Source organism: Ovis canadensis, chromosome 2, assembly GCF_042477335.2.
Source record: "Ovis canadensis isolate MfBH-ARS-UI-01 breed Bighorn chromosome 2, ARS-UI_OviCan_v2, whole genome shotgun sequence".
Lineage (NCBI taxonomy): Eukaryota > Metazoa > Chordata > Mammalia > Artiodactyla > Bovidae > Ovis > Ovis canadensis.
In genome coordinates, this window is record NC_091246.1 from 1,931,955 (window position 1) to 1,944,362 (window position 12,408).

The 12,408-nt window shown below is 50.0% G+C and overlaps 2 protein-coding genes across 10 annotated transcripts in view; one reads left to right on the forward strand and one right to left on the reverse strand.

Annotated features, from left to right (window-relative positions):
• EIPR1 (EARP complex and GARP complex interacting protein 1) overlaps positions 1-3,022 on the reverse strand; it is a 67,693-nt gene extending 64,671 nt beyond the window's left edge. For 2 of the 4 annotated variants that reach the window (XM_069575189.1, XM_069575188.1), the window contains exon 1: positions 2,810-2,994. In XM_069575189.1, coding sequence (XP_069431290.1) covers positions 2,810-2,851 — 42 coding nt within the window. In that variant the 5' untranslated portion in view covers positions 2,852-2,994. Of the gene's footprint in view, positions 1-2,809 lie in introns of all 4 variants that reach the window. The other 2 variants (XM_069575190.1, XM_069575194.1) reach the window with 2 other exon arrangements.
• Positions 3,023-5,922: 2,900 nt separating this feature from the next.
• TRAPPC12 (trafficking protein particle complex subunit 12) overlaps positions 5,923-12,408 on the forward strand; it is a 37,750-nt gene continuing 31,264 nt past the window's right edge. For 2 of the 6 annotated variants that reach the window (XR_011254151.1, XM_069575196.1), the window contains exon 1: positions 5,923-6,040. The gene's annotated coding sequence lies outside the window, so the exon portion shown is untranslated. Of the gene's footprint in view, positions 6,076-6,793; positions 7,079-7,563; positions 7,673-12,408 lie in introns of those variants that run through there. The other 4 variants (XM_069575197.1, XM_069575198.1, XM_069575199.1 and 1 more) reach the window with 4 other exon arrangements.

The window sequence follows — 12,408 nt, forward strand, 5'->3', positions numbered from 1 at the left end:
ACCCCATAGACTATACAGTCCGTGGAATTCTCCAGGCCAGAATACTGGAGCGGGTAGCCTTTCCCTTCTCCAGGGGATCTTCCCAACCCAGGGATCGAACCCAGGTCTCCAGCATTGCAGGTGGAATCTCACCAGCTGAGCCACAGGGGAAGCCCTGTGTGAGAGAGCCAGCTGACAAGCGCAGCAGCTCCTGACTCGCAGGCACTGAGACGCTGCCGTGTGCAGAGCTCCCTACTCCCAGGGCACTGAGATGCTGCCGTGTGCAGAGCTCACCTACTCCCAGGGCACTGAGACGCTGCCGTGTGCAGAGCTCACCTACTCCAAGGGCACTGAGACGCTGCCGTGTGCAGAGCTCACCTACTCCCAGGCACTGAGACACTGCCGTGTGCAGAGCTCACCTACTCCAAGGGCACTGAGACGCTGCCGTGTGCACAGCTCACCTACTCCCAGGCACTGAGACGCTGCCGTGTGCAGAACTCACCTACTCCCAGGCACTGAGACGCTGCCGTGTGCAGAACTCACCTACTCCCAGGCACTGAGACGCTGCCATGTGCACAGCTCACCTACTCCCAGGCACTGAGACGCTGCCGTGTGCAGAACTCACCTACTCCCAGGCACTGAGACGCTGCCGTGTGCAGAGCTCACTTACTCCCAGGCACTGGGACGCTGCCGTGTGCAGAGCTCACCTACTCCCAGGGCACTGGGATGCTGCCGTGCGCAGAGCTCACCTACTCCCAGGCACTGAGATACTGCCGTGTGCAGAACTCATCTATAAGAATCCTGTTTCATTATAATAATCAGAATAACACTTACTGAATGCTAAATTCACCAGACTGGAAAAGGTCAGTTTTCATTCCAATCCCAAAGAAGGGCAATGCCAAAGAATGCTCAAACTACTGCACAGTTGCACTCATCTCTCATGCTAGCAAAGTGATGCTCAAAATTCTCCAAGCTAGGCTTCAACACTGTGTGAACCGAGAATTTCCAGATGTTCAAGCTGGACTTAGAAAAGGCAGAGGAGCCAGAGATCAAATTGCCAACATCTGTTGGATCATAGAAAAAGCAAGAGAACTACAGAAAAACTTCTGCTTTATTGACTACGGCAAAGCCTCTGACGTGTGAATCACAAAACTGTGGGAAATTCTTCAAGAGATGGGAATACCAGGCCACCTTACCCACCTCCTAAGAAATCTGTACGAAGTTCAAGAAGCAACAGTTCAAACCAGACAAGGAAAAATGAACTGGTTCCAAATAAGGAAAGGAAACGTCAAGGCTGTATAATGGCACCCTGCTATTTAACTTATTTGCAGAGTACATTATGAGAAACACTGGGCTGGAGGAAGCACAAGCTGGAATCAAGATTGGATAAAGCTGGAAACAAGATTGCTGGGAGAAATATCAATAACCTCAGATATGCAGATGATACCACCCTTATGGCAGAAAGCGAAGAGGAACTAAAGAGACTCTTGATGAAAGTGAAAGAGGAGAGTGAAAAAGTTGGTTTAAAACTCAGCATTCAGAAAACTAAGATCATGGCATCCGGTCCCATCACTTCATGGCAAATAGATGGGGGAACAGTGGAAACAGTGGCTGACTTTATTTTGGGGGGCTCCAAAATCACTGCAGATGGCGACTGCAGCCATGAAATTAAAATACGCTTACTCCTTGGAAGGAAAGTTATGACCAACCTAGACAGCATATTAAAAAGCAGAGATATTACTTAGTCAACAAAGGTCTGTCTAGTCAAGGCTATGGTTTTTCCAGTGGTCATGTATGGATGTGAGAGTTGGACTATAAAGAAAGCTGAGTGCCGAAGAATTGATGCTTTTGAACTGTGGTGTTAGAGAAGACTCTTGAGAGTCCCATGGACTGCAAGGAGATTCAACCACTCCATCCTAAAGGAGATCAGTCCTGGATGTTCATTGGAAGGACTGATGTTGAAGCTGAAACTCCAATACTTTGGCCACCTGATGTGAAGCGCTGACTCACTTGAAAAGACCCTGCTGCTGGGTAAGATTGAGGACAAGAGGAGAAGGGGACGACAGAGGATGAGATGGCTGGATGGCATCACCAACTCAATGGACATGGGTTTGGGTGGACTCCGGGAGTTGGTGATGGATAGGGAGGCCTGGCATGCTGCAGTTCATGGGATCGCAAAGAGTCGGACACGACTAAGCTACTGAATTGAACTGAAGTTAAAGTCAGTTCCTCTGTCCATGGGATTCTCCAGGCAAGAATACTAGAGCGGGTTGCCATGCCCCTCTCCAGGGGATCTTCCTGATCCCAGGGATCGAACCCCAGGTCTCCCACATTGCAGGCAGATTCTTTTACCATCTGAGCCCCCAGGGAAGCGTAACAGGATGGTTTCAGAGCTAATTTCGAAGCTTTGCTCACTGTGCCCAGGGCCACAGGAAGACGCCAACATTAGAGGAAAGTCGGTGAAGGGGATATAAGAACTCCCCCTGCATCTTGGCAACTTTTAGTGTAAATTTAAACACTGTGTCCAAGTTAGAACAGTAATAGTAATACAGATACAGCGCCTGCCTCCAGGAACAGCAAGGCTCTCGGAAATGTTCACAAGCCATTACAGCAAAGCGAGCCGTGAGAGTCAGGCCCCAGGGACCGCCGGGGGCGGCAGGCAGGCGGGGGGTGTCTCCCACGGCCGGGGGTCACGGGCCGGACCGCCGCGCCCCCCGGGCGTCTAGCGGGCCCTCGGCCGGTCCCGGATGACCGCGGCCTTTGGCCCCCCGAGGCCTCCCCGCAGTGACCTCGGCGGCACCGGGCGCCGCGGGGCCGTTCGGGGACCCACCTGGAACTCCAGGCCGTAGATCACGGGTGCGTCGTCCTCCATGCTGCGGCAGCGCCCTCGCTGAAGGCGGGTGCCCTGGGCCGGCGCGCCCCAGCTCCGCTCCCATTCACGCGCTCCAGCCCCGGCGGCGTCGCGCGGCGACCGTTTCTGAGCCACCGCGGCTCCCGTAGGTTTCACTTCCTGTGTTTTCCGGACACGTCATCAACGCGCTCCGCGGCGGCGGCGGCGGCGGCGAGCTCCTGCGCATGCGCACTTGGCTCCATCCGGGCTTTCCACGTCCGGTAGGACCTGATGGGGAGGGGCTGCCGGGGGTCCCTGCTGGGCGGGCTGCAGGTCGGAACCTCCGCAGCTCCGCCGCCCTACGGTTCCCCTAGGGTTCTGACGCGGTCGTGGGATGGCCGGGCGCCGGGAAGCGCTCTGCAGGCGCTGTTAAGTTCTCCCCGGCCCACCAGCCAAGGCGGCAGCTCAGGCTTTGCAGACGACCGCTGCTCGTTTCGGGGACATTGAGGGTTACAGAGGTGTTCAGTGGCGGGCTCGGGGATGCGCTTGGGCTGGCATACTCGGGTGGGCTGGGCCCAGGAGCCTTAGGGTCACAGGCCAGGCTAGCTCGTGTCTGCAGGCCACCGGCCTTGTGCGTGGCGTGGCCAAGGGTCGCACTGCCAGTGCTGGGGTGGTAAGTGACGCCTGACATTTATTTGCCTCTGAAGGGAGTCCGGTGGATAGACTGGCGTCTTTGAGTTTCCAAGGACTGTCAACGCTGCAGAGGTTTGCCTCCGTCCAGGACTCCGCCAGAGCGCATACCTTGACGTTTGGCAGTGCTCTTGCAGACAGGAGTGACATTGCATGGAACCCCAGAAAGCCGTAGGCACATTCTTCAGTGTCCTGGTTTCCATAGAGTCTAGGGCATGCAGTTTCTCCACCCATGTGATCATTTCACTTTCCTCTCATCACCCCTTAATCTGTGTTTCAGGTAAGGAGGTCTGGGATAGGTTTATGAAAACATGCTCAGGCTCGCTAATCATCAGGGAAGTGCAGATCAACCACAGTGAGCCACCACCTCACACGATTAAAGTGGCCATCACCAAAAAGGGAAAGGGCCAGCAGCACTGGCAGGATTGGAGAACAGGGAATCTGTACCGTTGGTGAGAATGGAAGTTGATACATCAGCTACGGAAAACAGTATGGGAGGTCCTCGAAAAATTAAAATAGGATTGCCATATCATCCTGAAATCCCACTTCTGTGATCCAGCCTAAATGAACTCACTGTCTTGAAGCGACACCTGCTCTCCACATTCACTGCAGGATTAGTTGCAGTAGCCAAGATACGGAGACAACCAAAGTGTCCATCCACAGCTGGATGGAAAGTGTGTGTGTGTGTGTGTGTGTGTGTCACACACCTGCATTACCAACCAAGGGAAAATGTGTGTGTGTGTGTGTGTGTGTGTGTGTGTACACACGCCCACACCTGCGCTACCAACCAAGGGATTACTACCCAGTGATCATAGAGGCCAATACTGTGACATCAGCTTTTGAGGAAAGAATGAGGCTTATTGTGAGGTTGACCAGCAAGGAAACGGGAAACAGGTCTCAGGTCTGTCTTCCCCCATCCAACATTCAGGGTGAAATTTAGGGGGTTAGGGGAATTTCAAACTTGGGAACTGATTGTGTAGTCTCAAGTCAGTCTGCTGGAAGCCAGGTTTTCCTTATTGAAAGATTTCTTGCCTCGTAAAGGGCTCCAGTGACATTTCTGTTAGTTTTCTGAAGGTTCTTCATTTGAAAGTCATTGTGGAGACATGGGGTTCCCCTTTTGTACCTGTGTAGTGGCATCACTGACTCGATGGACGTGAATCTGAGTGAACTCCGGGAGATGGTGATGGACAGGGAGGCCTGGCGAGCTGCAGTTCATGGGGTCGCAAAGAGTCGGACACGACTGAGCGACTGAGCTGAACTGAGTGCTGTCTGTAAAGTAACTCAAGATTTGGTTAATCAATTCTATTTAAGGAGGAAAACTATTTTAAGCTGGCCAGTTTTTTTTTTTTACATGCTTTTTCATATATACGGAATATTAACCTGTAAAAAGGAAGAAAAATTTTAAATTTTATATAAAATTTAGAAAAGAAGGGGGCCTTGTCATTTGTGACATAAATTACCCTAGAAGACACTGTGTTAATTGAAATAAGCCAGATACAGAAAAACGAATACAGCATGATTCTATTTACAGGGGGGATCTGAAAAAGAAAGTTGAAATCATTGTGAAGGAGAGTAGAATGGTGGTTACCAGAGGCCGAGGGTTGGGAGAAAGGGAAGCTATTGAGCAAATAATACAAACTTTCAATGATAAGATTAATAAGGTCTGCAGGCATAGTTAACAATAATGTATCCTATACTTGTGATTTGCAGAGAATAGATTTTAAATCTTTTCACCACAAACACAAGAAATGAGTAGGGTGGTGGATAAGGGCATTAGCTCCACTGTGGCCGTCTCACAATGTTTAGGTATATCAGCACGTCACGTTGTTCACCTTAAATACAAACGATTTTTATTTGTAAAAATAAAACTATTTTAAATCATTAAAGAATCAGAAGGAAATGGCTGGGTGTGGCCTAGTTCAGCTGTGCTCCGGCTCCTGGCGCCGAGCCTGACACTTAGGCTGGTTGATGAACCGGGGTATCTCCAGGGTGGCAGCGGAAGGCAAGGAAGCAGGAAGCACAGACGCGGGCATCCTCTCGGCCGCTCCGCTTGCCTGAGATTGAGCTGCGGCGCTAAGGCATTCAGGATCTTCATACTGCTGGGTTAATTCCACCCAGCTATCACTGGTATTATTATTATTACCACTTTTATCCTTAATGTGATTACATAAGTATTACAGATGGATGTATTCTCAACAAGAAAAGTTGAAAACACATATACGCACAAAGACACACCCCTGAAAATAAGTACTTCAAGGATGCACTGGCCACGAACTTAAAAAAAGTTCGCTCCCAGCTCCCTCTGCCACAGGTTTAGCGACGTCCGTCTGGTTCGCGGGACGCGCTCCGCCCCGCCCCGCCCCCCAGGCCCCGCCCCGCCCCCCTAGGCCCCACCCACCACGGCCGGAACCGGAACTGCGCCGGCCTTCGGCTTCTGCACCGGGCAGGCGCGCGCAGGCGCAGACGCCGCGGGAGGCGCCGAGTCCGGCCCCGGCTTCCCGGCTTCCTCCAGCTTCTCCCGGACCCAGGTCACAGCCGCAGGTGACCCCCCAACCCCGGGGGGGGCGAGGGGGCGGGTGAGCACAGGTCCCCGGCTGTGGAGAGGGGGTCGTGCCGTCTCAAGCTTCAGCCCCTGGGGTGGGAGGGTCTCCTCCCGGGTCTCTCCTCCCCTGGGGTCTCCCCTCCCCCTTGGTCTCTTCTCCCGGGGGTCTCTCCTCCGCGGAGGTCTCTCCGGGGGTGTCCCCTCCCAGGGGGTCTCTCCCCCCAGGTCTCCGCTGCTCCTCGGTCTCTCCTGCCTTGGGTGTCTCCTCCCGGGGGTCTCCCCTCCCGAAGGTCTCTCCCCCAGGTCTCCCCTCCCCCTTGGTCTCTCCTCCGCGGAGGTCTCTCCTCCGGGGGTCTCTGCCCCCACCTCTCCGCTCCCGAGGGTCTCTCCTCCCGGGGGTCTCTCCCCCAGGTCTGCCCTCCCCCTTGGTCTCTTCTCCCGGGGGTCTCTCCTCCGCGGAGGTCTCTCCTGGGGTCTCTCCCGCAGGTCTCCGCTGCTCCTCGGTCTCTCCTGGCTTGGGTCTCTCCTGGCTTGGGTCTCTCCTGCCCGGGGTTCTCTCCTGCCCGGGGTTCTCTCCTGCCCGGGGTTCTCTCCTCCCCGGGGTTCTCTCCTCCCCGGGGGTCTCTCCTCCCCGGGGACTCGTCTGTGACCCGCTTCCCTCGGGGCCCAGGATGACCGGAGCGCGAGCCTTGGGTGCCTGCGCTTTGCAGGGGCGGCCGTTGGCTCCACACCCCTGGAGCGGCCCCCACACTGGGCGCCGAAAGCTCAGAAGGGTCTGCGTCCCGGGGCCCAGCTGTAGTACTCGGTGGCTCGTTCCTCCTGGCCTCCTCTTCTGTAGATGGACGTTTACAGTAACCTGCCCAAGCGGACTCTCGTGAGGACAGGTCGCGATGGTCTGTGTAAAGGCCTGTCAGTCTCTATGTAAAAGCTGGCTGACGCTTTCCAGAGCATCGTGCAGGACAGAGCTGGCTGGTGGAGTATGTATGCTGAGAAGAATTGAAAACATGTAGAGCGTAAGGCTAAAAGAAGTGCTCTAGGTATGCCTGTCTTTCTCACCTAGTCCACAAGAGTTTAACCCCAATGAAGCATTTCCTTGGACTTGCAGTTCACACCTGCTTATGGCTACTGGGAAACATCATATTTAAATACCTGTTTCTTTTTGCAAATTCAGGAGGCTGTGCTGTATGGCAGTAAGCTCAGCTCTCTGTGTAATGGGCTGGGGGGAAGGACCGCTGCAAATAGAATAACACCGTCACCAGTCCTCACATTCTGTGAGCCCTGGCAGGATCTTCAACAGGACAGCATGTAACCACTCTGCTTCTTCATTAAAGTGATAGTTACTGATTCCTGTGCATCCGTTGCTATTTAATCTTCATGATCCCAATCTTCAGATGCGGAAGCAGAGACTAAGGGATTAAGTCATTTTCAGAGGTCACTTTACTTGGTAGTGAGCCCAAGCCTCAAGCATTCATTCCAAGCTCCCCCTGCCTCACCCTCTGCTCTCAATCTTGACCTGTCTCAGCAGCCGTACAAGAACAGCAGAGGAATTCCTGTGCAGGAATCCCGTCCGCATCCGTTGACAGCATCAGGCAAATCACTTGGCCTCTGCTGTGTGATGGAGCTTATGCTTTGTAAGTTGGTCCTAAGGCTTAAATATGATAATACATGGAAAATGCTTGCTCTTTGGTGAGTGTGCTCCGCATGGGGGCTTTTCAGGTTGTAATTAGAGTCCTACCTCATGGCACAGTTTTTTCATGGAAATACGGTTTCCATTATTGCAGTGTGGTAAAAGATTTGTAATTGCAGTCTTGTGTCCAGAAAGGGAGCCTAAAGAGCAGTAGTTTTCATTGTTCTTAGTGAATTTAAATCACTTAAAAAATACTTTAAGGCATTAATTAAGCTCATGTGCAAAGAAATCAACCAGACAAAGAGAAAGTCTGACTTCTTTGCTAGCGTTTGATGCTGGTGTGAGCTTAAAGCACGCCTGTGGTTTTGAGTTTGCTGTGTGTTACTCGGTCCATCATGTCTGACTCTGCGGCCGTGGACTGTAGCCCACTGGGCTCCTCTGTCCATGGGACTCTCCAGGCAACAACACTGAAGTGGGTTGCCATGCCCTTCCCCAGGGGATCTTCCCAACCCAGGGGTCTAGCCAGTGTCTCTTGAGTCACTGGAGGTGTGTTCTTTACCACTACTGCCATGTGGGCATTTATTAAATCAATAGGAGAAGCGAAGATTTGTATCTCATGCAAATCAAGGACAGATACATGTGCTTTCCAGGTTTTAGAGTATGAGCTGCAAAGGCTGCATGTAACAGACAAAGTGGAAACAGAAAGCCAAGTGCAGACTTGGCTCCTGGCGCCAGCGTTGCCCACGGCTGAGACCCGTGCGCCACCCCCGTCGAACCTTTCCTCGAGGCCTCTTCCAGCCCGCTCCCCAGTCCAGCGGTGCATTTTCATCACCTTGTTTTTCTGTTTGTATTCCTAAAGTAATAGACTGTTGGATATTCTTGTTTGAACTTCAGGTAGAAAGTCGTCGTACTGTGTATTTTTCTGCCCATTCTGTGTGTAGAATTAGATTTGTGAGGCCCAAGCACTGAAGCCTTTGCTGTAGGACAGCTCATTCATTTTCACTGCAGTTTGAGTGTACTACTCTCCCTTTCTTATGGTATCTACAGGCAGTTGTTTCCAGGGTTTAAATCTTTGGGAAGAGGGCGGCATTTTGTTTGGACTTCCTGTTTATAGCGTTCATGATCACAGCCTGTGGTGCCCATGTGCAGGACTTCCTCCATGACACAAGTAATGGGACCATATTTGTCTCAGCCACGCCTCTTGAGATTGAAGAGAGGTGCTTAATTTTACTGTAACCATTGGTACACCATGGAATCATCCTAATAAAATCAAATTGTACAGCTGTTTAGGTCACAGGACAAATGCTTGTGAGATGTATATCCCTCTCACCCTGTTCAGATCTTTGTTCAGGATCCTTTTTGTTGGGTCATTTATAATCCTGTTGATTTGTAGGAATTTTTAATACCTTGATACTAAGAAGTGTAACAATATCACGCGTAGGTGACTGTGTGGAACAGGAAGATCACTTACACTCACCACTACCAGGTATGGAAATTGATACATGCACTTAGTAAAACAGTTCGGAGTTACCTGGTGAAGAATTGTACTCTCCACGACGCCCCCATGAGCTTTCACACGCACAGCAGGAGGCATGTACAGGAATGTTCATAGCAGCACTGTTTGAATTCAAAAACGTAACCCCTCAAGAAGAATAGATATATCAAGACTTGCCCTGGCGGCCCAGTGGTTAAAACTCTGTGCTCCCAATACATGGGGCACAGGTTCGATCCCTGGTCAGGGAGCTAAGATTCCAGATGCCGCATGACGTGGCCAAAAAAAAAAGAATGGATACGAGGTTGTGGAACCATCTCAGAGTAGAGCATCATCAGCAAAACTGAGGCCTCACAGCTTCGTGCTGCTGCAGGAATGAGCCTCAAGGTTAAAAGCGGAGGAGAAATTGAAGTACAAAGCAAAACTCTTAACATGGTTTGAGGAAATACACTTGGAAAATGAAAGAAGAACAAGAGTAGGACAGATCTCAGAACGTTAGGGCTGAAAAGAGAGTTAGGATGTATTGTATCAGCTACAGGTGATAAATATCGTATCACTCAGTGTTTGATAAAAATGGTTTATAGAAAATGTGCCTTCAGAAGAGTCAGAGAGAGTGACAAGCACCTTCTAAGGTTTTCTGGGGAAGGAAGTCGGAAGACTGAGGTGGGGCTCTCGCTACTGCCCACTATCACCTAGGTCCCTCTCTCGTGGCGGGGGCACGTGTGTTGTGGTAACTTAGCTTCCTGTCTTTTCATGGAGTGCAGGGTAATGACTCAGACACAGTGGCTCTCAGCTGATAACGATGACTGATTTACGAGACTTTTCGGCCCAACACTTCAACCTCTGGTAATGGTTTCTAACAAAGGTGTAGTTTTTATTCAGAAATTACGGTAAACAATTTGATTTTTACCCTGGGTTGGGCATCATCTGTGTAGACGGCATCACAAGGAAAGAGGTGGACTTGACTTTTCAAAGTCAGATTGGAATAGAAACAAAGATACTGAAGAGATTCAAAATACTGTTACAGACTGAGTGTTCCTTTCTACTTGGCTTGCTTTCTTGCAGATGGTGTTTTCTTTAAAAACATATTTTAAGTGAGTTGGTAAACATGGAATTGCTTGTCAGAGAGTTTTATTCTTTGCCGAACTATCCAGAAAGACTCAGTTCAGTTCAGTCACTCAGTCGTGTCCAGCTGTTTGTGACCCCATGGACTGCAGTATACCATGCTTCCCTGTCCATCACCAACTTCCAGAGCTTGCTCAAACTCGTGTCCGTTGAGTTGGTGATGCCATCCAACCATCTCATCCTCGCTCCCCTTCTCCTCCCACCTTCAGTCTTTCCCAGCATCAGGGGCTTTTCAGTTGAGTCAGTCTTCGCATCAGGTGGCCAAAGTATGAAGTTTCAGCTTCAGCATCAGTCCTTCCAATGAACACTCAGGATTGATCTGATTTAGGATGGACTGGTTGGATCTTCTTGCTGTCCAAGGAACTCTCAAGAGTCTTATCCAGCACCACAGTTCAAAAGCATCAATTCATCGGCACTCAGCTCAGCTTCCCTGGTGCCTCAGAGGTTAAAGCATCTGCCTGCAATGCAGGAGACCTGGGTTCGATCCCTGGGTTGGGAAGATCCCCTGGAGAAGGAAATGGCAACCCACTCGAGTATTCTTGCCTGGAGAATCCCATGGACAGAGGAGCCTGGTGGGCTACAGTCCACGGGGTCGCAAAGAGTTGGACACAACTGAGTGACTTCACTTTCACTTTCAGCTTTCATTATAGTTCAACTCTCACATCCATACATGACTACTGGAAAAACCATAGCTTTGACTAGACTTAACGTTTGTTGGCAAAGTCACATCTCTGCTTTTTAATATGCTGTCTAGGTTGGTCATAGCTTTTCTTCCAAGGAGCTTGCATCTTTAAATCTCATGGCTGCAGTCACCATCTGCAGTGATTTTGGAGCCCAAAAAAATAGTCTCTCACTGTTTCCGTTGTTTCCCCATCAATTTTCCCTGAAGTGATGGGACCAGATGCCATGATCTTAGTTTTCTGGATGTTGAGCTTTAAGCCAACTTTTTCACTCTCCTCTTTCACTTCATCAAGAGGCTCTTTAGTTCTTGACTTTCTGCCATAAGGGTGGTGTCATCTGCATATCTGAGGTTATTAATATTTCTCCCGGCAGTCTTGATTCCAGCTTGTGCTTCATCCAGCCCAGCGTTTCGCATAATGTCCTCTGCATATAAGTTAAATAAGCAGGGTGACGATATACAGCCTTGACGTACTCCTTTTCCTATTTGGAACCAGTCTGTTGTTGTTCCATGTCCCATTCTAACTGTTGCTTCTTGACCTGCATAGAGATTTCTCAGGAGGCAGGTCAGGTGGTCTGGGATTCCCATCTCTTGAATTTTCCATAGTTTGTTGTAACCCACACAGTCAAAGGCTTTGGCATAGTCAGTAAAGCAGAAGTAGATGTTTTTCTAGAACTCTCTTGCTTTTTTGATGATATAATGGATGTTGGCAATTTGATCTCTGGCTTCTCTGCCTTTTCTAAATCCAGCTTGAACATCTATAAATTTGTGGTTCACATACTACTGAAGCCTGGCTTGGAGAATTCTGAGCATTACTTTGCTAGTGTGTGAGATAAGTGCAATCATGCGGTAGTTTGAGCATTCTTTGGCATTGCCTTTCTTTGGGATTGGAATGAAAACTGACCTTTTCCAGTCCTGTGGCCACTGCTGAGTTTTCCAGATTTGCTGACATATTGAGTGCAGCACTTTGACAGCATCATCTTTCAGGATTTGAAACAGCTCAACTGGAATTCCATCACTTCCACTAGCTTTGTTCGTAGTGATGCTTTCTAAGCCCACTTGACTTCACATTCCAGGATGTCTGGCTCTAGGTGAGTGATCACACCATCGTGATTATCTTGGTCGTGAAGATCTTTTCTGTACAGTTCTTCTGTGTATTCTTGCCACCTCTTCTTAATATCTTCTGTCTCTGTTAGGTTACCATTTCTGTCCTTTATCGAGCCCATCTTTGCATGAAATGTTCCCTTGGTAATTTTCTTGAAGAGATCTCTAGTCTTTCCCATTCTGTTGTTTTCCTCTATTTCTTTGCATTGATCGCTGAGGAAGGCTTTCTTCTCTCTCCTTGCTATTCTTTGGAACTCTGCATTCAAATGGGTATATCTTTCCTTTTCTCCTTTGCCTTTCACTTCTCTTTTTCTCAGCTATTTGTAAGGCCTCCTCAGAC